The 25,953-nt window shown below is 35.8% G+C and overlaps 1 protein-coding gene across 1 annotated transcript in view; it reads left to right on the forward strand.

Moving 5' to 3' along the window:
* Window positions 1–25,953, forward strand: part of DPYD (dihydropyrimidine dehydrogenase) — an 878,881-nt gene that overhangs the window by 332,330 nt on the left and 520,598 nt on the right. Inside the window, exons 9-10 of the mRNA XM_080916202.1 lie at window positions 19,721–19,828; window positions 21,781–21,950. Of these exons, the coding sequence (XP_080772328.1) occupies window positions 19,721–19,828; window positions 21,781–21,950 (278 nt within the window). The remainder of the gene's footprint in view (window positions 1–19,720; window positions 19,829–21,780; window positions 21,951–25,953) is intronic.

A 25,953-nucleotide genomic window follows, 5' to 3' on the forward strand; every position in this document is an offset into this window, starting at 1 on the left:
ATTGTTAGACTAGGATAAATATCTTTTTCCTCTTCCTAACTATAAAAAAATCCATATATTATATTAATGCACACACACACACACACACACAAGCATGCAAATAAACAACCATGCATACATGCAAATATATGGCCCTGGACCTGGAAAGATGGGTGGTTGTGAATGTCACTCTGTGGGTTCTGTATCCTCAGCAAGAGCAGCAAGCATCTGCTAAGCAATGTCTCCTGCCCCTCTAAAATCCATTTTATAGAATTGTGGAGGAAGCATGGTATTGAAGAATTTGAGCTGATTTATATCTAGTTTTTCTAGTTACTATGAAGTATTTAAACACACATTTTACTTCTCTGAGCCTCACTTTCTCACTTGTAAATGGGAAGGGACAGAAGACACATAACTTACTGATGTATCACGGGTCAATATACTGAAAATATTCCTAAGTAACAGGATGATATTTTAGATAACTTATTAAGGTACTCATTATAAGAGAGCTTGTACAAGTTTAGGCAGGTATATAAGATATTTTTATGGTAAAAAAAATAGGAGACACACTAGAAACACTTTCTGTATTTCTCCCTTAAAATACACATACTTATGTGTGTTTCCAATATGTCATAATCAATAACACACCCATATATATAATACAAAGAACAGCACACAAGAATGTTTAAATGATTCTACTATGTGAATCATTTTTTATTCCTATTCTTCCCAAAGAAATTACAAGAAAATAACCAACAATTAAAAAATCCACAAACATAGCAATAAACCACCAATGAACACCTGAAGATACAGGTAATAGGTCAGAACAGAAATCATCTATCCAAAGACTAACCAAAAATGTATCAAAACTTTCATTGCTCAGTTTGTTAAACCAATAGTATCCAGGACATAAACTGTTACTTTATACTGACATTAAAAAAATTGTGAGAATTGTATTGATACTGTCAAATTGTGTGTATACTATGGTCTAGAGTGGTTTAGATATACTTGAATCTAATTTAATTTGTAAATGCGTGAGTTTTATATACCTCAGGAGAGAAGTTAACTTATTTAAAGGAATAATGCAGAATCACAGTTTTGTTTCTCTAGCTGGAGCCACCATCCCATTATAAGTGTTGTTTCTGTACTGAGCACAAGAAAAAAAGAAGTTAAAATTCTCCTATCTTCCTAAATACTTATAACTTAGCACCATCGAGAAGCTTAGGCATGAGCACTCAAAAGTTTTATTCATAATCTGAGGACACTGATGCTTAGAGAGGAGGCTAATGTGTTACACAGCACACAGTGTGATAGTTTGAATAAGAACGGACCCTTTAGGCTCATAGGAGTAGGAGTATGTCTTTTTGGGGAAGGTGTGTCAGTCAAAGTTGGATTTCAGATTTCTTAAAAGCCCATTCTTGATCTCTCTCTGTCTCTCTTTCTCTGTCTCTCTCTTTGTCTCTCTTTCTCTGTCTCTCTGTCTGTCTCTCTGTCTCTGTTTATCTCTCTCTTTCTCTCTCTCACTCTATCTATTTCTATCTCTCTCCCCTTCCTCCTTTCTCCCTCTTCTCTCTCTCTCTCTCTCTCTCTCTCTCTCTCTCTCTCTCTCTCTCTCTCTCTCTCTCTCTCTCTCTCTCTCTCTCTCTCTGTCATCCTGCCTAACTCTGAATCAGGATGTAATTCTCAGCCCCATGCTTGCTTGCCTGTCTCCATGCTGCCTACCGTAATGATAATGTACTATCCTCTACAACTTAAAGCAAGCCAACAATTAAATGTTTTCTTTATAGGAGTTACCATGGTCATGGTGTGCCTTCACAGTCGTAGAATAGTAAATAAGGCACAGGCTAACAGATGAGGTATCTGCGACAGTCTCAAGTGTGTTCATCTTGGCCATGTTTCTCCTACGGCCATGTTTCTACTATCTGGAGTTCTCACTGGCTTTGCTTTCAAAGACCCTGTTACAAGTGGCTAGAAGACTACATGAAAATATGATTTACTGAGTACTCTCAGACCCTTGGAAGAGTTGCAAAACTTCGCTGCCAGAACTGTCATTTTGATCCTTTCTTTCATGGGTATAAGAGAAGCTCTCACAGTTGCTTCCACTATTCTAACTGATATGACATTCCCTCTAACTGAAATTATAAATGTCTGATATAATACAGATACTGGTAAGCAGTGTTTGATGTTCCATTGTAGTTATCAATAATTTCTGTATCAAAACTCACATAATTATTAATAATGTGTGTTGTTTAGGGAAGAACAGGACATATATACATATTTAGAACAAATACAATTTTAAAAATGTATCATGTGCTGGGGTGCTGTAATGCCTGTATATACATCCTACTCATAGAGAAGTCCAAGCTGATTATAGAACTGTGCTTTGTTGTTTTTCTCTGGTTACTGGTCTCTCTCAAAAGTCATGTTCATAGCAGTTCTATTTATAATAGCCAGAAGCTGGAAAGAACCCAGATGTCCTTCAGAAGATGAATGGATACAAAAATTGTGGTACATTTACACAATGGAATACTACTCAGCCACCAGAAACAATGACTTAACCAAATTCTTAAGAAAATGGCTGCATCTAGAGAATATCATCCTGAGTGAGATAACCCAGTCACAAAAGAACAGACATAATATGCAGTCACTGATATTGGGATGCTTACCCCAGAGGCTTGCACTCCCCCAGAAACAACTCACAGACTGTATGAAGTCCAAGAAATAAAGAAAACAAAAAATATACATATATTCACAAAACAAGAAGACTTTGAGTATTTCCATGTTGCGTTTTGTTTTGCATGTACTTTAAGCTCATTGTAACTATTAGGTTTTCAATGCATACTGTCAAGCCTTTGAAAAAATTAAGTACTGACTAAAAAATATATTCACAAAGTTTTATGTAAAAATTATTTTAATATCTGAAAAAATAGTACTGACAAAAATGTATAATTTTAAGCAAAAAAATGTTTAAAATCTGTACATTTATCTTTGTTTTGTAAAATAAAGTCATTAAAAAAAAAGTCCTCCTCTAGATATAGTAACACCAAAATTAAGTCGGTTTTCTTGTGCTGGGCCAAATAAATAAATAATTAATTAATTAAGGTTTCCATAAGCCTTAATTAAAAATTATTCCTTGAGACACTGACTTTTTCTGCTTTATAATGTTCAGTGCTAGCATTCTGTGTTTCTTTCTTTTTATGTCTAACTCTGTTCTACTGTTGAGAAAGTTTGAATTCACACTTCCCATTGTTTAATTCCTAGGGTACCATCCTCTACCACAATGTTTACTAGTATCTATCTTATCTCTCTGGCTTCCACCAATGCCACTCAGAAAGCTGAAGATGCTCTCATGGGCTCTGACTTATCCTCCTCACTTTTGTTTCCTGTTTCACTCCTTCTGGTGAGTTAGCTGATATTTCTGGCTTCTAGGAGCATCACTTGTTGATAATTTCTTACTCTGTTTTTCCTGACTATGTTTTCCTTATGATCTTCATACATATATATTGACATAGTTACTTACCTGGAAGACAATTCTCTTAGATATCTATTCTCCCTTTTCCCCCTTTACTTTTTTTTAATCATTCCATTCATTTACATTTTAAATGATCTTTCACTTCCTGGTTACCCCTCCATAAAGCTCCAATTCGCCCTCCCCTTTGCCCTTTACAGGGGTTCTCCCTCTCTCATCAACCCACCCTCTCCTGCCCCAGTTGTCTGGTATCCCTCTAAACTGGGGCATCAAACCTCCACAGAGCCAAGGGCCTCCCCTTCCACTGATAACCAACAAGGCCATCCTCTGCTACATATGTATCTGGAGCCATAAATCCCTCCCTGTAGGTGTTCTAGTCCCTGGGAGTACTGGATGGTCCTGACAGCGGACATTGTTCTTCCTATGGGGTTACAATCCTCCTCTACTCCAGACTTTCCACCAGCTCTCCCCCAGGGTTCCCGAGCTCTATCTGATGTTTGGTTCCAAGCATTCACATCTGCACTGGTCAGTTTCTGGCCCAACCTAAGGCACAGTCACTCCAGGTTTCTGTTAACAAACACCTCTTGACTATGGTGCTTGACCATGACTCTTGTCAGCAAACACCACATGACCATGGTTCCCTAGGTGGGGTGGTGCCAGATGATCCTTTTTTCAGTCTTTGCTCCACTATTTGTCCATGTCTTCCCTTTGGACAGAAAGCTTTCTGGGTAAAAACTTTGAGATAGGTGAGTGGCCCCATCCCTCGACTGGGGCCCGTGCCTATCTAAAAGAAGAGGTCATTATAGGTCCTGCATTCCCTTTGCTGTGCATTTCAACTGTTGGGTCCTTGGAGCCTTTCACTTTCTGACATTGGAGACTTTCTAGTTGGCTGTTCCTAGTTCCTCATCTTCCACTGCTACATATTGTTATTCTATCTTCTGACCCTCTCTGTACCTCTCTCCCTTCTCCAGTACCTGATACTGCACGTATTTCCTTCCCTCCTCTCTCTTTCTCAGCTTCCCCTTCCCACCACCTCCCATGACCATTCTTTTTCCCCCTCAAGGCAGGACTGAAGCATCCACACCCTAGGCTTCTTCCTCCTAATCTCCATATGGTCTGTATTGTGGGTATTGTGAACCTTTGGGCTAATATCTACTTATCAGTGAGTACATACCAAACCAGTGAGTGTTCTTTTGTGTCTAGGTTACCTCACTCAGGATGATATTTTCTATTTTCATCCATTTGCCTAAGAATTTCATGAAGTCACTGTTTTTAAAAGCTGAGTCATATTCCATTATGTAAATATACCACATTTTCGGTATCCATATCTCTGTTGAAGGACATCTGGATTGTTTACAGCTTCTGGCTCTTGTAAATATGGCTGCTATGGAAATGGAACATGTGTCCTTGTTACATGTGGGAGCATCGTTTGGGTATATGCCCAGGAGTGGTATATCTGGGTCCTCAGGTAGAACTATTACCAATTTTCTCAGGAACTGCCAGATTGATTTCCAAAGTTGTTTTACCAGTTTGTAGTCCCACCAACAATGGGGAAGTGTTCCCCTTTCTCCACATTCTTTCTAGCATCTTCTGTTACCTGTGTTTTTGATCTTGAGCTACAGTCAGGTGGTTCACCTGAAAATGCTCACACTAAAGCAGAAAACCAAGACTGTGATGTGACACCTCTTCCTGCACACAACTATGAGATACCAAATCCTATGAAACTGCCCAAAATCTGTCCTAAGGATATATTTGTGTTCTTCTGTGATTTAGTTTAAGTTAATCCCTCCACCCCATTAACAGCCTCTAGTAGGAGGAGAGTAATTTCTAGGAAAGAGGAGGGCATATTCTCAAATTTCATATGTAGACTCTATGAAACACTGTAACTTAAGTTTAAAAACATCATTTTTGTCTTTGATAATGCCATGCATGTCATTGTATAAATACATGAAATTGAATGAAGAAGTGGTTAAATAAATTAAACAACTAATATTTCTCTTTGTGCAATACTACAGTCAAGTTTCTAAGAGTAGTCCAGCTGATATTTAAAACCATTGCTTCATTGTGTCATTTTTAGTTTCATGCTCCTTAATGTAAAAAGAATATGTATCAGGTAGGTAGCCCACTAATTTTTAATGTAGAATACCAATATTTTTGGAAATATCAACTTGGTCAGTATCTGTGGGTCTTGTTTTGGTGCTTTATATAAATTTTTCTCTTGCCGCATTTCAGAGGAAATATCAAGAATATAATTATGCAAATTGTAAGAGTTTTTAAAACGTTAAAATGTATGAAAGTCATCTCATGTATTAGCATTTCTCTGTGTAAGTCACTGTGCTTTACTTCTGCGGTATTGAAATACATTATATCAATTAATCTCCTTGCAAAGTAGGTTTTAGAGAGAAGAAAATTGAAACTTAAAATTTAAATAGGTGTGATTATTCAACATTACACAGCTAGTATTTGCTGAAGCAGTGTTATGAATACAGTTATGTCTGATACTCAAAACCACTGTTTCCTGGTACTCAGGCCTGACTTACGAGTTCTTGCAGAAAGTGCTATTCACAGGTGGTGTACTGTGATTGTCCAGTGTGAGTAATGGCATCATATTTGTTGTTCAAGGCCACGTCTGTGACCTTGGAATGGGTTTGGTAGAGAGTATTGGAACAAATATCAGCTTGCACCTGAGAAGTGTGATAAGTCTACCCTATTTGAGCTAGTGGCTCTGTATGGAGTGCACTGAGAGGCACCAGCTTTGCTCTCCCTCTCTGGCTCTGTCTGTCTGCCCCCCTCTCCTCTCTCTCTGCCCTTCTCTACATGTCTGTCTTTGTCCTTCTCTTGCTCTCTCTCCTTCTCTACTTACCTTCCCTCTCTCTCCCCCACACACAATGCAAACAGTCTTATATTCTATGAAAACTCAGGCAACATTAATAATTAAATGCATATAAAATCTACCTGTTACACAGATGGAAACATGTTTGAGAAGATCAGCTCAGTGTTTCTAAGATTGTAGACCAAATGCATCCATCAAGAATGTTTACATCTATTAAGAAAGCTTTCTGCATTAGAACCTAGTAGCACATATCTGTAAGAAGGTAAAGGAGAAGATGAACACTTAAAACACTTCCTTTGAAATAAAAGCACTGGAACAAGTAAACAATTGACTCTTAGAACCATGCCCTCAACTACTGCAGTGTCCCTTACCTCAGTTTACCATTGTACTAGAACACAGATAATTTTAGATTTAAAGGGAAGCACTTAAATGCCTTATCTAAGGGTTAAGACATGAATATTTTCCACATACAGAAAGCTAAATTCTCACAATATGATCACAGAACACATTAGAACAGTTACAAATAAAGGTGTATTTACATTATTTATTTGAACAAAATCAGAAATTAAAATTTTAAATGAAATACCTTTGAGAAAGTAACTAATACAAGACAATGAATGCGTGGTATATTTACTGGTGATTAACACATTAGTGACATGTCTGAGACTATATTTTTAAAGGGTCTTCTTCCTCTGCTGAATGTGTGTTTATGGTGGCAGCTTTAATGTCATTGCCTGCTGTGCAGTTCAATAGAGTATGTTTTTAGGTGGTTGGCTGAGGGTTATTTCGTTATGTATGCCGATGGAGATAAGTGTTTTAATTACTTTTTTAATGTCTGTGCTTTTGTATTTTTCTCTTCTCTTCCCTTTTATTTCCTATTGCTGAGATTACTGCCTCATCTCCACAGCAGGTGGCGATTGCAAATTTGTTTTCTTTGTAAGGCTGGTAGATTTATTTTGTAATATAACTGTTCCTTTTTAGTACTTTATTATTAATGATTTCTTTACTTTGGAATATAGTCTACTTACACAATCTTAAATAGTATTTTCCTAAAACCATCTTAGAACTTCCATCATTAAGAAAAAAATATGCCTCGGGCATATCGCTTGATTTTCCCTTATCCTTAGTTGATAATGTGAAGATTAAACTTTAAGGAAATTGTTTATAACAAATGATAAAGGAGAAAACGAAACAATGCAAAGAAATGATGGAAGTAAAGAAGAGGATAGAAAAAGCCCAAGAGAACAAAATATTTTAATATAATGTACCAAATTCAGAAGAGAATATACAATTTTGTGATAAAAACATGTTCCATTAATGCATGCATTTTCGAAAAAAAAATTTAATTAGGCCTTGCATTATGTTAAAATTAAATTTTAATTATTAAAATATCAGCTAATTTTCAGAAAATTAGAGCACTACAAAACTATGAAGAATAAAAAAGCCTTCATGATTTTTCCAGGGCATTTGTAGACCCTTTCATACAGATAAAACAAAAAAAAGATGGAGTCTGAATACATACATTAGGAAGTTATTTGTCAATAATTAGTCATATTCCATTTTATCTTATGCATTCATACTTATTGTTATAGTGCTTTGTTATTATGTTTGTAGACATAAAAATATATATGTTCTCATTACTTTGGTATGAGAGAGTTTATTTATATGTTCTACATCAAAATATTTTTTGCTTTATGCATCTATCATGTTTGGTTATTGCGTACTCTTATCCAATACTTTTCATCAAGTATTTTTTGTTTTATTAATTGACTATATTACTGTATTTCATCATTCTCAGACTTTTGAGAATAAGTAAAGCTCATTAAAAGCTCTGGGTAATTATATGATTTTGTAGAAAAATACCAGTGTATTGTGGGAAATTATTGTTTGTAGTGCTCGTTCCATTTATAACGTTTTTATGAGTCTTATCCTCTTACACTCTAACTAGTTGTATGACACACACAGGTAATGTGTGTGTTCCTATTGAAAGAGCCCAGAAGGCAGTTCCAGGAAGCAGATGTTAAATGGGGATTTGAAAAAAATCAATGAAATGAATATTATTGTGATCCATAGCGATCTAATTTCATAGGTGTTATATTGAATTGCTCCATTCTTTCTGGATTCAGCCCAAACACTCAGAACTAACCATATTTACCGTGGGGTGTCAGGGAGAAGACTGGGGATTTTATTGAGAAAAGAATCACAATAGGGTTTCATTGATCTGTTCTTTTTTCTAATCAATATATGGATTCCAGAATGATAACCCATATGGCACTGTTGTCCCTTGGAAGCAAGATATAAGTCCTTTGACTCATAAAAGTGAACTTTAAATGACAGATGAAAAACATTTTAATTGCTCATGGCAATGCAGAATGCATCTGGCCTTAAAAGGACTATTTGATTTTCATGTTACAATAGCAACAGCTGGGGCTTTATATGGAAAATGTTTTGTTGTTGTTTGGTTGTAGCACACATATATAATCTTTTATGATTTTATGATTTTGTTTGGATATTTAAATATTTAAGACTAATAGATATTTTAAAATAAAACATTTACCAGGATTTTCATTACTATTTAGTTCTTCAACTTGTATGGCTTCATATTTTACATATGATAACAAAAATTACTGAGACTAGAATATTTTCTTGCATTCAACAAAATGCATGGAGGTACTTTTCTAGTTAATTTTCAAAATCAATTGCAGGAGCTGGAGAGGGGATTCTGTAAGGTTTAGAGCACTAGATTCTCCTGTTGAAGACCTAGGTGTAGTTCCCAGCACATGCATGGTAGGTCACACCTACCTGTTAACTCCAGGCCAGAGGATTCCACTCTCGCTTTTGTCCTCCAAGGATAGTTTACAGGATGCACATACATACATTCATGTAAAACACACATATAAAAATCCTGAAAAATCTTCAAAAACATCTCTAGAATGTCAGACTACATATTTTAAAATGAAAGAATTCAAGAATCACTGTGTTAGACAACTTACTGAAGTTTGTCTAGAAATGAGGAGGCTGTAGTACAGTCACTTAGGCTATGGTTCTTTGATATATTAATACTATTCTTGTTGTGTTTCATAAAAGTAAAGAGACCAGAGATATGTTTGGTGAATATGCAGTCAGGTGTGGAAGAAGGGGGTGCCTCTGTGAGCCAATGTTATGGGATCCCTTCCCCCTGAAGGACTAGCCATACAGCAATATAGTATAAAATAAAGTTCATTCAGGTCATGGGCTGGGAGTTGAAAGAAAGGCAGAGAGGGGTGGGGAAGGGAAGGGAAAGGAGAGGAGAGGAGAGGAGAGGAGAGGAGGGGAGAATAGAAGAGAAGAGAAGAGAAGAGAAGAGAAGAGAGGAGAGGAGAAGAGAAGAGAAGAGAAGAGAAGAGAAGAGAAGAGAAGAGAAGAGAAGAGAAGAGAAGAGAAGAGAAGAGAGGAGCAGAGGAACAGAGGCTGGCCATGAGCATATGGAAAGAGAGAGCAGGAGGGAAATGGAGAGAGATGGGGAGAGGGTAAGGGAGCAAGGACAGGAAAACAAGAGGAAGGAGAGAGGGAGGAGCAGGCAAGAAACTTCTTTTACAGGGAGTCAAAACACCTGGCTATTGCCAGGTAACGTTGGAATGGAGTCTAAATGCCAACAATTCTTGATGCTCTGAAATGAAAATCACAACCAGTGCTCCATCTCTAGTTTTCTACTCTATTTTGTTTTGAGCACACATGGATGAGTTCATTGTAATCTGCAGAACAAGTAAAATAGAAGAATAACTTTGTTTCCATCATTTTTAATCTAACCTAAAATGCCATTTTCTAGACTATAATACCAATCTATTCATCAATAGTTCTTTAATGTACAAAGATATTGTGTAAATGGGGTTAAGTGGGCATTTAATTCTTGAACACTGAAATGTGTCATTACATTGAATTATATAAAGATTTTTACCAAGAAAATGATAGCAAAATCTGCCTTCAAAAGTTTTATCTATTATTTCTCATTTTACAAATTATTATACAAGTATTTCTGTTTACTGTAAGAATTTTAAAAGAAATAAAAAGCACAAGAAAATGAATTGTTTTACAACATTGTTGGTGAATTTTATCTAAGTCTCTTTCAGACACTTTGTCTAATGAATGTGTTTAGTCTTTCTGGATATTTTAATCTTCTTCTTATCCAAAACATTTCCTTAGTATAGAACTAGAATAATGAAACCCACTCTTCCTACATTAGAGCCCTAATTTACAGGGGCTAACACATGAGAGTCAGATGCTTTGTAACTAAACTATATACATATGTACACACACACACACACACACATACACACATACCAGTATCCACAGTACACATGCTATGTTCTCCAAGAAGGAAGTGTGATCTCAGAAGAAACCACAAGACAATAAGAGGCAGGCAATCTATTTAGAGACTTCAGTTGGATTATGTGCACTGGAAAAGTTGAGCAAAAGAATTAATTTTAATCTTATATAGCATAATACTATACCCAGAAACTAAAATGTTCTGGTATCCCTTTCAAACTAATAAAACAAATGAGTTTAAATAGTCTTGAGTTTTGCAAATAAATTGAAGGAATTGTAATTGCCTTTTTACAGATAGATAGATAGATGATATATATATAGAGAGATGATAGATGATAGATATAGATATAAATATAGATATAAATGTAGATAAAAATATAGGTATAAATATAATTTTAAAAAAAATTTTATAAGCTGGAGAATCTTAGAGTTTAAGAACACCAAATTCTCTGTAGAGGACCTGGATGTGGTTTCTAGCACCCACATGGTAAGTCACGCTTACTTATTCACTCCAGGTCTTCTGACATCTGACATCAGCTATATCTTATCAACCTGAGGATGGTAATATGTCTGTAGTGTTTTGTTTCCTAATGTCTGGTTTTTTAAAAATGTAAGACATAACAATATCCTGTGTAGCTGTTGAGAACACCAGTACCTAGAGCATCATCACTCTCTGTAAGCTGCAGGCTTGTACTCAGGACAACTCTACAAAACACATTTATCTAGCAGTTCTCTGTATCACCATTCTCAGTTCTCACCCCACATTTAAGTTAATATATCTCACTCAATTCTTGCTGAATTGTATTAACACAAAGAAGGGGCCCAATGAGCTACCTAAGCAAATGTCCTTGAATATCTGTAATTTTTCAAGTACAGCCCACTACAACTATAAAGATCAAGTCAAATAATTGATTCTTTCTTTACTACTTATTGGATGATAATACATTGCAGAATATTCAGTATTTTGTTCATGTTAATAAAAAGTTCAGAACTTGATATGTATTTGTATAATAGGGCTCCTATGTGAGTTGCTGTTATTTATGTTGTAGTTTATCCAGAGAGATGTGATTTGAAAACAAAAGAAGACACATTTTTTCAAAGAATATCAAATATTAAAAAAATAACCAGCAGAAGCCCAAGAGAGTCACACTTAAAACAAAAAATGCTTCAGGAAGGATGTTTGCTAGAGAAAATAAGCACAAACCACAAAAGCAGTCTGTACTTTTTTTGAGCTTCATATAGTCTGTGAGTTGCTTCCTTGGGTATTCAGAGTTTTCTGGGGCTAGTACCAATTATCAGTGACTGCATATTGTGTCTATTATTTTCTGACTGGATTACCTCACTCAGGATGATATTCTCTAGATACATCCATTTTTCTAGAAATTTAATAAAGTCATTGTTTCTAATAGCTGAGTAGTGCCCCATTGTGTAAATGTACCACAATTTTTGTATCCATTCATCTACTGAAGGACATCTGGGTTCTTTCCAGCTTCTGGCTATTATAAATAGGGCTGTTATGGACATAATGAAGTGTGTGTCCTTATTGTTGGGGCATCTCTGGGGTATATGCCCAGAAGTGGAATAACTGGGTCTTCAGGTAGGACTATGTCCAATTTTCTGAGGAACTGCCAGACTAATTTCCAGAGTGGTTGGACCAGCTTACAACTCCAGCAACAGTGGAAGAGTGTTCCTTATTCTCCATATCCTTGCCAGCATATGCTGTCATCTGAATTTTTTACATTAGTCATTCTGACTGGTATGAGGTGGAATCTCAGGGTTGTCTTTTTTTTAAAACAACTTTATTTTACAAAACAAAGATAAATGTACAGATTTTAAACATTTTTGGCTTAAAATTATACATTTTTATCAGTACTGTTTTTTTAGATTTTAAAATAATTTTTACACAAAACTATATGAATATATTTTTTAGTCAGTACTTGATTTTTTCAAAGGCTTGACAGTATGCATTGAAAACCTAGTAGTTACAATGAGCGTAAAGTACATGCAAAACAAAACGCAACATGGAAATAGTCAAAATCTTCTTGTTTTGTAAATATTTTTTGTTTTGTTTTCTTTATTTCTTTGACTTCATACAGTCTGTGAGTTGTTTCTGGGGGAGTGCAAGCCTCTGGGGTTAGCATCCCAATATCAGTGACTGCATATTATGTCTGTTCTTTTGTGACTGGGTTATCTCACTCAGGATGATATTCTCTAGATGCAGCCATTTTCTTAAGAATTTGGTTAAGTCATTGTTTCTGGTGGCTGAGTAGTATTCCATTGTGTAAATGTACCACAATTTTTGTATCCATTCAACTTCTGAAGGACATCTGGGTTCTTTCCAGCTTCTGGCTATTATAAATAGAGCCGCTATGAACATTGTAGTACATATATCTTTGTTGTGTATTAAAGTGTCTCTGGGGTATATTCCCAGAAGTGGAATAGCTGGGTCTTCAGGTAGTACTATATCCAATTTTCTGAGGTATCGCCAGACTGATTTCCAGAGTGGTTGTATTAGTTTGCAACCCCACCAACAGTGGAGAAGTGTTCCTCTTTCTCTGCAGCCTTGCCAGCATCTGCTGTCATCTGAGTTTTGGATCATGGCCAATCTGACTGGTGTGAGGTGGAATCTCAGGGTTGTTTTGATTTGCATTTCCCTGATGGCTAAGGATGTGGAGCACTTCCTCAGATGTTTCTCGGCCATTCGGTGTTCCTCAACTAAGAATGTTTTGTTTAGCTCTGTACCCCATTTTTTAATAGGGTTATTTGATTCTCTGGTATCTAGCTTTTTGAGTTCCTTGTATACCTTGGATATTAGGCCTCTATCTGATGTGGTGTTGGTAAAGATTTTTTCCCATTCTGTTGGTTGCTGTTTTGTTTTCTTGACAATGTCCTTAGTCTTACAGAAACTTTGCAATCTCATTAAGTCCCATTTGTTAATCTTTGACCTTAGAGCTTGAGCCATTGGTGTTTTGTTCAGGAAATTTTCTCTTGTGCCTATGTGTTCTAAGGTTTTCCCTACTTTCTCATCTAATAGTTTCATTGTATCTGGTTTAATGTGGATACCTTTGATCCACTTACACTTGAGCTTTGTACAAGGAGATAAGAAAGGGTCTATTTTCATCTTTTGCATGATAAGTGCCAGTTAGACCAGCACCATTTGTTGAATAGGCTGTCCTTTTTCCATTGAATGTTTATGGCTCCTTTGTCAAAAATCAAGTGGCCATATGTGTGAGGGTTCATTTCTGGATCTTCTAATCTGTTCCATTGATCTACCGGCCTATTGCTGTACCAGTACCATGTGGTTTTTAACACAACTGCTTTTGCAATATAGCTTGAGGTCAGGGATGGTGAGTGCCACAGAAGATTTCTTGTTTTTGAGAATAGATTTTGCTATTCTAGGTTTTTTTTTTTTTTATTTTTTGTTATTCCAGATGAAATTGCACATTGATCTTTCCAATTCCATGAAGAACTTGGTTGGAATTTTGATGGGGATTGCATTGAATCTGTAGATTGCTTTTGGTAAGATGGCCATTTTTACAATGCCAATCCTTCCAATCCATGAGCATGGGAGATCTTCTTATCTTCTGAGATCTTCTTCAATTTCCTTCTTCAGAGATTTGAAGTTCTTGTCATTCAGGTCCTTCACTTGCTTAGTTAGGGTCACACCAAGGTATTTCATATTGTTTGTGACTATTGTGAAGGGTATCTTTTCCCTAATTTCTTTCTCAGCATGTTTGTCCTTTGAGTAGAGGAAGGCTACTGATTTGTTTGAGTTAATTTTATATCCAGCCACTTTGCTGAACTTGTTTATCAGCTGCAGAAGTTCTATGGTGGAATTTTCAGGGTCACTTCATTATACTATCATGTCATCTGCAAATAGTGATATTTTTACTTCTTTCTTTCCGATTTGTATCCCTTTGACTTCCTTTTGCTGTCTAATTGCTCCAGCCAGGAGTTCCAGTACTATGTTGAAAGGTAGGGGGAGAGTGGACAGTCTAATCCCTGATTTTAGTGGGATTGATTCAAGTTTTTCACCATTTAGTTTGATGTTGGCTATTGGTTTGCTCTATGTTGCTTTTATTATGTTTACATATGGGCCTTAGATTCCTGCTCTTTCCAAAACTTTTAACATGAAGACGTGTTGAATTTTGTCAAATACTTTCTCAGCCTCTAGTGAGATGATCATGTGTTTTTTTTTTTTTCTTTGAGTTTTTTTTTTTTTTTTTTTTTTTTTTTTTTTTTTTTTTTATGGTGGATTACATTGATGGATTTCCATATATTAAACCATCCCTGTATCCCAGGGATGGAGCCTACTTGATCACGGTGAATGATCATTTTGATATGTTCTTGGATTGGGTTTGCAATAATTTTATTGAGTGTTTTTGCATCAATGTTCATAAAGGAGATTGGTCTGAAGTTCTCTTTCCTTGTAGGGTCCCTGTGTGGTTTAGGAATGAACTTCTTGTGTTCTAGTTCTAGTTCTCAGATCTAGAACTCAAGAAGGCCAGAAAGCAGGAGCTAATGCAGAGACCATGGAGGAATGTTACTGGCTTGCTTCCCCTGGCTTGCTCAGCTTGCTTTCATATAGATTCCAGATTTCCCAGACTAGGAATGACACCACCCACAATGGGCTGGGCCCTTCCCTCTTGGTCACTAGTTGAGAAAATGCATTACACCTGGATCTCATGGAGCTATTTTCTCAACTGCAGCTTCTTTCTCTGTGATAACTCCTGCTTGTGTCAAAACAAAACAGCCAGTACACAGTGCACAGAATCACACAAAATTTTCTCAATCGGAAGAATGGAAACTGGTCATACGTTTGTTCTGTGTAACATGCTATTTGCCCATACCATAGTTTGCCAGGGAAACTGAGTATATGCATTTGCATTGCTTCCTTAGAATACTACTAATATGCATGGATTATATCTAGTTCCAATTATAACTTTCCATATGGAAAAGTCAGCCCTTACGCAGGCTGGGAAGCTGGTGTGGTCGATTAATGCTTACTGAGCAAGTGAGAGTGTCTACATTCAGAATCCAACATGCTTGGGAGCCAGGGCCTGGAATGGTTTGTGTGCACTGTAAATGCCAGCAAGTGGGAAGCAGAGACAAGATCATCTCTAGGGACTGTTGACCAGTCAGTCTAGGCAAGTGGATGGCATCCAGAATAACTCACAGTCTTTGTTTCCAAAACTTACCTTGGTTGAAAGAACTAGGGGATGACATTTGACATCAACCTCTGGACTAACCATACATGAGCACTTGTACACATGTATACACATATAGACATAGTGACATACACAGACGCACAGTCAGACATACAAGCAGACAGAGACAGAAAGAGAAAGAGAAAGACAGAGAAAAACTTGTTCTGAGACTGTCACGAATATTCCGGTCATGTTTGGCTCAGTTTTCTCCTATCTAAAATGTGAATAGAAATAACATCTTGTGTACCATAGAATTGTTTAGATATTTTAAATGAATTAATCATGCACATTCCCTACCTATCACTCAATCTTTGTGATGCTTATAGTAAATAGATTTTGAATAATAAAATGTCTATATAAGCAGGATTTACTTTCTTACTGAGAGCAGCTGAGAATTACTGTTTTTCTTTACTTTTTAGGGAAATGTTGGTTTGTATAATAAAGCAGCAACAATCAATCCTCTGGAAACTTCCCTAAAAAGCATTGATTTGCCCTGGAGTCTTTGCTAGACATGCCCATTAATGAGCAGCATGGTACTGTTTTGTTTGTCAAATCATTGCCCATCCCCTTTTATTCATAAACTTTCATCTTCCTACTGAAAGTTGAATTAAAAAGCCATCTCTGTGTCACTTTGACTTAATCTCCATGTAGACACAAACCTTATTTATTAATATGCCATCAACTCTCAGGGAAGTCATCTTTTGATAGATGGGGATTTGAAACTTTCATATTTCACTTAAGGTTGCCTCATTTTTCTTTCCTTCTTTACTTAAATTCACTGAGATCTAATATTTTACTATGATTTAAACTTTATTCTTTTCATACTAGAAGATGTGAAGTTTGAAAAAATTATGAACTATGGCATAAATAAGGCTATCTTATGGCAAAGGTTGATTGAACATTCATTATGTACCAGGTCTCGATGACATAAGAATGCACAGCAGCATGGCTATCTCTAAATCTCTCACTTTGAGAGTAGTGACACGTTTACCTGCTTAATAGAAATGGTGATTATCTGAGAGAATGGGGGGCTTGAAGTCAGAGATCCCTGGGAAAATAGAGCCAATAGGAGTGTGTGTGTGTGTGTGTGTGTGAGAGAGAGAGAGAGAGAGAGAGAGAGAGAGAGAGAGAGAGACAGAGAGAGACAGAGAGAGAGAGAGACAGAGACAGAGACAGAGAGAGAGACAGAGTGAGAGACAGAGAGAGAGAGACAGAGAGAGAATGTGAGAATGTACTGGCAGTAGTCACTGTATCTTTGAAAGAAGAAACTGAGAAATCTGTAATAAGCCAAGAGACCTCTCAGAAAGAAAATTGTGTTAAAATAGAAAACACACACACACACACACACACACACACACACAGACACACTAGGGGCAGGCAATAAGGGAGGCAGAAGGGAGAGAAATGACTGATGGCAGGGGAAGGGGAAGAATAAGGTTGACATAGGATAGACTGGCTAAGGACATGGAACTAGCCTGTAGTTCAGGCTGGCACAACTCCCAATGTTGGCCATAAACTGAACTTGAGCTAATGCCTTTCCCCCACGGCTGGGGTTGCAGGCATGCTCTACCACACCTAGTTTGTGCAGTGGTGAAATGGGGACCAAGGCTTTGTGCATGCCACCAATCTACTATTCTGACTGAGCTGGGTCCCTGTTGTTCAGTTCAGTATAAAATCAAGTTTTTCTTCTTATTCAGGGAAACATAGTTTTCTTCTTAAGGCCTTTTACTGATAGAATAAGGCCAGCCTACACTAATACGGTAGTCTTCAACGCAAGTCATACAATTACAGTTTTAAATGACATTTTAGAGGCATCAACATTAACACACAGCTTTCTATTTTAGTGAATAGCTGGTTCTGTCAAGTTGACACATAAAGTAAGTGATCACAGGATCTTGCACAAAATCACAGATGTGTGAAGTGGGTGAAAAGGGACTTGCTTCAAAATCTGTCTGGTGACCAAGACCTGCTCCTGGTTCCACCTGAGCATTACAGGCACTGATTTTCCACAGTGCCATGACCAGAGTGTTAAAGTTATCACATTGAGACCTCAATGTCCTGGACCAGAAGCAAGGTCTTTGCGACTCTTCAGACTCAATAGGTGACCTGAGCTGTGTGGGGTGCATGGATGACTTAATTATACTGAATCTGTCTAGTTCTGGCTCATTTTTCATCTTCTTAAGCCAACATTCATAACTCAGAACATCTTGCCAATTCCCTTTGAAACATTTATAGGAAAACTCTGACCCAGTAAATGATAAATCCATCATAGTGCCAAATGTAGATTTAAATGAAATAATAAGAAACCCAATTGTCTTTGCCCATGTCTTGATCCAAGTGAACAATGATGAATGAATGAATGAATAAAAAATATTATTGTATCCAAATCCCACTGGTCAGTTCTGAAATCATACAGATACAAGTCAATTTACACAGACAGCAGGTTGTGTTAATGCTTATTAATATTTAGGACTAATATATACAAAGAATTATATTTGTATTATCCAGGCATGGAATTAATACTTTATTACTTTCTTAAAGGTCTTCTGTTTAACCACTAATTCTTTATTATTTATATTACTATGCCTTTCTCTCTCTGTGTGTGTGTCTGTGTGTGTATGGAAAGTATCGGGAAGTGAGAAAACATTTTTGTAGCATTTCTTGTCCTTTTCTTCTTTCCATGGGTTCAAGCCTCAGGTCTGGCGGTTTGTACACTAGGTACCTTTACTTGCTGAGCCATCTCCTCAACCTTGGTCAGTCACGCTTCCATGTACTTAGTTTGACACTGAGGAGAAACTGAACTGTTGTAAAGTAAATTTTTTCTTTGGGATATATTAATATTCATTTTTCCTAGAATAAACTTGCTTGTCAATTAATTGAATATGTCTTTATGTTTTTTTTTTGTTTGTTTGCTTTTAGTTTCCTTAAAGGTTTCTACCACTCAGCATTCTATATCCTCTTAAATATTTTTACTTAAAGCATAAAGAATAGCATAATTTCCTCATTAATACTATGATTTGTATATTGTTACATAATATTTTCTCTCTGTATATGCATATACATATAATGTAATGTTTTTGATATATATATTTAACTTTATAATAAAGTGATATGAGATCTGTAAGATCATTGATAATCATGGTTACAATTGCTGTGATGAAACACCATGACCAAAAGCAAGTTGGGGAGGAAAGGGTTTTGCTTAAATTTCTTTTTTTCTTAAGTTATTTTATTGGATATTCTCTGCATTTACATTTCAAATGTTATCTCCTTTCCCTCTCCTATCACCCCTTCCAGTCCACTTTTTTCCAGGAAGGTTCTTCCTCTCCCAATCACCCTCTCCACCTCAGTGCCTTGGCAATCCCCTACACTGGGAAAATGTGACTTCACTGGACCAAAGGCCTCTCCTCCCACTAAAACCAGACCATGCTGTCCTCTGCTACATTTCTATAGAGTAGTTTATCATTAAGGAAAGTCAAGACAGGAACCCAATCAGGGCAGCAAACAGGAGGGCAAGAACTAATGCAGAGGTCATAGAGGCGTGCTACTTACTAGATTGCTCCTTATGGTTTGCTCAGCATCCTCTTTTTATATAACCCAGGCCTACCAGCCAAAGAATGATAACACGCATAATAGACATGCCCTCTTCAATCAATCACTAATTAATAAATTACCCTATAGGCTTGCCCAAAGCCCGATCCTGTGGAAGCATTATCTAAATTGAGGCTCCCTCCTGATGATTATTTCTCATGTCAACTTGATATAGAATCAGCCAGTATAATTGTGTTATCTACATTTCCTATTTTGTGTATTTATAGAAAATGTTTCCAATAAGAACCACAGTATCTTAAAGATTGTCACTATTTTCTTTATTTTAATAACCATTCAGTAAAGTGATTGCTAATATATTTTAACTTTATTTAATAGGCTTGCCAGAACCCAAAAAGGACCATATTTTCCAAGGTTTGACACAAGTCCAGGGATTTTACACATCCAAAGATTTTCTGCCACTTGTCGCCAAAGCTAGTAAAACAGGTAAAACCTGTCTTCTGTCCCAGTGTTGTCTGTGTTGCTCTACCCATTATGTTTATATTAAATTCAAATCCAGTAAGACATTATTCATATCTCATCTGGATCCTTGAATAAACAGCACTAAGGTAAAAAATCATTAAAACCTGATACAGCCATTTGCAGGAATGTGTGTGTGTGTGTGTGTGTGTGTGTGTGTGTGTGTGTGTGTGTGTATGTGAGTGTGTGTTCCATGTAAGTCTAAAGTACAATGTGAAAAACTAATTCAAAATCAAATGATTGGAGAAGACACTGGAAGAGATGCTAGCAATAACGACCAGATATCTAGTTTGGGAGCTATTTTAAAGTAGGAAGAGTCTTCACATGTCTGAAATGATGTGTGTCTGCAGAGGAATGAAGATCAAGGCCTCTTTTGGAGCAGTAATTCTAAGCAGTTAAAGGAAGACACTTTGATAGACATCCTATTATTTCATGTACCCCAAGATGAACAACCTGAAGGGAAGAGTATGCCAAGTTGGCTTCATCAATGCCCTTGTCTTCATGAAAAGAAGCTATAGCTTTTTGTTTTTTGTTTTTTTTTTTTTTTGTTTGTTTGTTTTTTTTTAACTAGATGGTCTAAACCTTTTTAACATTTATTTTTTAAGGAAAGTGAGACATACCTGCTCCAACATCTAATTATGTATAGAAATGATCAAAAATGTATACTTCCCTTCCCTTAAAAAATTTAAACAGACAAGTATTAAACCATTTGAAAGGTAATGACAGTGAAGGTTATCTTCCATATCTGATTCCAACCCCTCAATCCTGCAAGCTTGTGGGTTTTTCCACAGGAAGATCATGGTGCACCAAGCTTGTGTTTGAATATCACAGAATGTCAATTATCTAGTCCCAAATAGAAAATCAACTATACAAAATGGTTATATTTATCGAAATTATAGGTCTAATATCATCTGTGTTGGCATTTCAAAAATTATAGTAATTTATCTTATCAGCAATTTATAATACAGTACTGATAATATCATACTGTCTAATACAGAACACAATCTGAATTTCTTTTTCTTCCAAGGATCTTCATAAAGATGCCAGATCTTCCTACACATACTCTGAGAAATACACACTTAGGAAGTTATATTTCCTTGGCAGGTTGCATGGCTTAGCAAGTAGAAGCCCTTGTATGTAGGCCTGACACACTTGTTCCATCCTTGGATCCCATTATGTGGCAGAAGAGGTATTTCACCTGAAAGAAGTTCTTTGACTACACCCTGTAGACTGTGACATGTGAATTCCTGCACATACACAAGCATGGAATTAATTAAATAAAACAGTTTATGAACACACATATGTATATATGCATATATATACACACATATATATTATAGTTTCACATAATAAGTCAGAAATTCAATAAATAGAAAAAGCTCTATTGTAGCCATTATTAACAAAAGACTCTAGAGTTACAAATAGGATATTTACTCAACATCTTAATTTTAAACACTTACTAAATATAAAATATAAAGTAGAGTTACGTTAGCAATTATGTGAAGTGTCTTAAAATGCTATAAATTATAGACTGAGATTATAAAAATTTCTTTGTTTCACTGATGTATAGAAATGTAATTAGGTAAATGTAAAAAATATGCATCATGACTTTGATAGACTTTTAACTGATTCCTTTTGGTTATCATGAATAAACATTTTTAAAAGTGTTATAGCAGTCCTTATCTAAAGGGAAAAAGAAAGGAAGATAAGGGTACTGAGGATAAAATTACATATATGAGCATATTTTTTAAATGGGAATAAAACTGTCTTTCAACGAAGCAGAATAATTTGATAGTGACACTCCACCCTGGAAAACGGCAAGATGCAATTTTACAGTGCTTTGAGTACAAGTATCTTTGGAGCTGTCATGCAGAAATGGTTTCTCTACTTGAAAATGGGGTTTTCCTTTCATCGCTCAGGAATGTGCGCCTGTCACTCTTCATTGCCATCTGTGAGGGGAGCCGTGATTGTACTTGGAGCTGGAGATACTGCGTTTGACTGTGCAACATCCGCTCTGCGCTGTGGAGCCGGTCGTGTGTTCGTCGTCTTCAGAAAGGGCTTTGTTAATATCCGAGCTGTTCCAGAGGAGGTGAAGTAGACACACCGCAGGAGCTAAGGGTGGAATCCTGCAGATTTTAGGCAAAGACACTGCTGATATGCAGTCCTAATTTAAATAATTAGACTGTCCTTAAAAATGGACAGACAAAAAAAAATAATAATTGAATTCTAGGATATATGTAATTATTTTCATTCTGACAGTCCACTTAAAAGGAACTTTAAATATTAATTTGAGTAAAATGATACATGTATTTGGGTCAAAATCACTGGTCTATCTATTTTATAATCAGTGTTTTAATATCTTTGAAGTGTATTCTAATTAGTATCTGTCAAATGTGCTAAATCTATAACCTCAACAGTCTGCAATTTTCATAAAATGTGTGGATGCTATATGAATATTATAATTGGAAACATTTAATATCCCTGAAGTCCAACTATACTAGAATATATATATATATATATATATATATATATACATATATATATACATACATATACCTACATACACATATAAAACTAGAATATATATAATATTTATACATGGAGACATATATGTATATATGCCATTAATTATATGCATATAATAATATATGCATTATATTATATAGGCGTATATAATATATAATGTATAAAATATAGTATATACATGTATTATATATATATATATATGTATATATATATATATATATATGTTTTATGCACACTCTGCTCACATTTAGAGTCAACTGTTTCTGCTACAAAGAAAATTGACTGAAATTTCAGCAGAGTATTTTAAAAGAGCTTCCATATGAACACATTTAGATTGAGTATTTAGTTAACTTAGTAAAGATGACAGATACAACATTTCATTTTGACTAGTCTTCTATTAAAACAGTAGCTAGCAGTGTACACTCTGATCTTTCTGTAATGGTATCAGAGAAAGATAATATTTTAAAAGGGATATTAGTTGTTAGGCCTTTGACGGAGTATATTTATGAAAAGATAGATTACCCATTTTATTCAAATAAGTATTTTGAATTTGATTTACTCGAGAATGCCCACACATGCTTGGAGGCTCTCGATCAGGAAAGAATTATAACTGCAGTTGGTGGGTGATTTGTCAGATGCGGATTAACCACAATACAAATTGACCTTAGTAAATGATCCATCACCTGTGGTTCATAGCTGGGCTGCAAACGTCAGCCTTGCTCTGTGTGTTTTCCTCCATCTACACTTCTGATATGTATTTTCCATGTTTCCTTACAATCCTAAGATTCTTTTCTGAAATACACATTTAGGCATTAACTAGCTTTCTTACATCATCCTACCAATTTAAGTAGCCAAATTAAAAGAGAAACAGGAGTTGATTTTACTTATTTTTATTGCTTTGCATAGTATTGGACTTGGGGAATATAAAAAAAAAATAATAAAACAATGTTTACAGTAAATGTTTTATATTTTCATCTGTTCCTATGATTTAAAAGGTTTGATGACCAAAAACTGACCCTTGATGGTTGGAAATAGAAGCTAATCCCATGTATCGTCATTCTACTTGTTGAGACTAGAAGGCCTGGGATAAAAAAAACAAAACAATATAAATCAAAGCTGAACAGAACAAAGATTTGTTTTAGGTCACTATTGGCAGACCACTGTGGTAGAAACAAGTAACAAGGTTTTCTCACCTCCAGCTGGTCATGAAGGGACAGTGGGCAGGGAAACGAGACAAAATAAATTCATCAGAGTTACTATTCCAGTGATATATTTCTTCCAATTTGGTCCACCTCCTAGAGCTTCTGTCACCTCCCAGTGGCACTGTTGAGTGGCATAGAAGCATTTGTACATAACTTTTGGAGGGAAGTCCATAAACAAATTTTAACATTCCAAATGACAGTATTAATTACTTCTTTCCTGCTAGTATCATCATTTCTCCACACTTTCTATTAGAAAGAGTGACTAGAAATACATGGCACCTCTTTGTGTCTTGCATAAAACTCATAAAAACAAAACAACAACAACAAAACATAACAAACCTCAGGCTAGGTCATCACTTAGGAAAGTAAATATATTCATGTACATTTTATTCATTGACTATCATATGCTAGGCATTAGTTCACATGGCTGGAATACAGCAGAGAGAATTTCATGCCAGCCTAAAACTTATGGTTAGTAAATAAGGGACTAAACAAGATCTCAGTGCACTTATTTAAGTGGATAGAAAATGTATTGTACCATCAGTAGTCTATTTAAAACTAACTTGTACTATGGAAAAAGGTACTGATATGAGGACATATGGAGAGTACAGGTAACTTTTGGGGTGCAGAATGTGGTAGAGGAAGAGGCAGGGAATTCTCTCTTATGTAGAGTGGTCTGGATGGGATTTCTGATTAGTTTGTATATAGAAAAAATTACATTGACTGAAGATTGGCATCCAGTATTAAGCACCTAGTTAGATGTTCTTAGTTATAACACAGGAAGCATCCTAGGGAGTTAATGTTAAGAGAAGATGATAACTGGGCAGCCTATGAAGATTTAGCCAGGAATTATGACCACCTATAAGCTTCTTTCTACTTGGTAGAAAGTAAAACCTTGGGACTCTTTTATATACAGGATGATGAAGACCTCAGTTTCATTTTGGACTTACTACTCTGCAGAATTTTGACTATGGGATTGTAGATATAGAAGCAAGGATTCTGGTCAGTGGCTAATAACAAGTAGACTATTGATCAGTGTAATAGTATACAGAATGGAAGATACTACAAGGTAGGTGTAACTTAGGAGGGGGCCAGGTCCAGTAGGATAAGTGTGGATGCATAATGCTAAGAGGACAGAATGGGCCTCAGGAAGTTACTTGCCTTCAGTGGACTTTTAGTAGAATTCCAGTTGATCTGGGGATTAATTTAGAAAAAGTGTTTCTTTATTCTTATTTTACAAGAATCTAAAACTTTAATATATTACTCAAATAACTTGACATTTATATCCATGAATACTGTGGTCATCTTCCTTGCTCCATTTTACCAGTTTTTTAACCAAGCATTGATATAAAATGTTCAATAAATAGTTGTAGAATCAAACATCTCTAGACAGGATCAAAAATATGATTTCTTTCACTAATTTTTCAGAATAACTGAGCTTTAATTTTTTAGTAGGCCCATGTAATGCTTTTAGGTTAAGCATCAACATGAGTTTTTGCTCTCTCTCTCTCTCTCTCTCTCTCTCTCTCTCTCTCTCTCTCTCTCTCTCTCTCTCTCTCTCTCTTCTCTTGCTCTTACCCTTCCACTTTTTCTTTCCTTCCCCCCTCTTCCTCCATTTGTTTATTGCCTGCCTCTCCTCTCCTATTCCTCTCTACCTCTACTAGCCTCTTAACTCCCCTGTGACCTAAATAAACTCTATTCTGTACTTAAAAAAAAAAAACCTAACATGAGATGGGTAAATTAGTGTCATGTATTAACATTATTAGAGTTATGATATACATGATATATAGTTATAATATGTATTACATATGTATGTATATGGATTTCAGGCTAGAGTATCAAACCAGTGTCTATGACATTCTGAGTTAGAATATTACCCCTCTTTTAGGTTCCAGGCTAATTCATCATCATCATCACTTGGTTCTGTATACTTCTAAAGAACTTTGAATGTTTATAGTGGAAATTTGATGTTAGCATGGTGGAGATCAAGTACCATTTATCTACTTCAGTCCATGAGGTTTGAGAGATTATGTTCAAAGACTTATTTTTAAATAAAATAGTATCCAAATTATTCTATATTTTTCTAATTTCCCATTTGCTTCCTTCTCTCCACATATCTGTGTTTCTGCCACACTCTATTTACCTAAAGTAAATGAGTGTTAAAGAAAAAAGCCTATATGTTTTTTTAACCTCAAGTACATATACCATATGTACATAATCAATTGTACTTGTCCAAAGGTTTTAATGATATGGTTTTTCTATTAACAAATTGCCTCATCACTGAGTGCTTCCGCATTCATAGGTTTAAAACTTCAATTTAATATTAAGTTTTTGAGAGAGACGAAGGCAGACCAACAGGACATT

Source organism: Micromys minutus (genome assembly GCF_963924665.1).
Source record: "Micromys minutus genome assembly, chromosome: 4".
Lineage (NCBI taxonomy): Eukaryota > Metazoa > Chordata > Mammalia > Rodentia > Muridae > Micromys > Micromys minutus.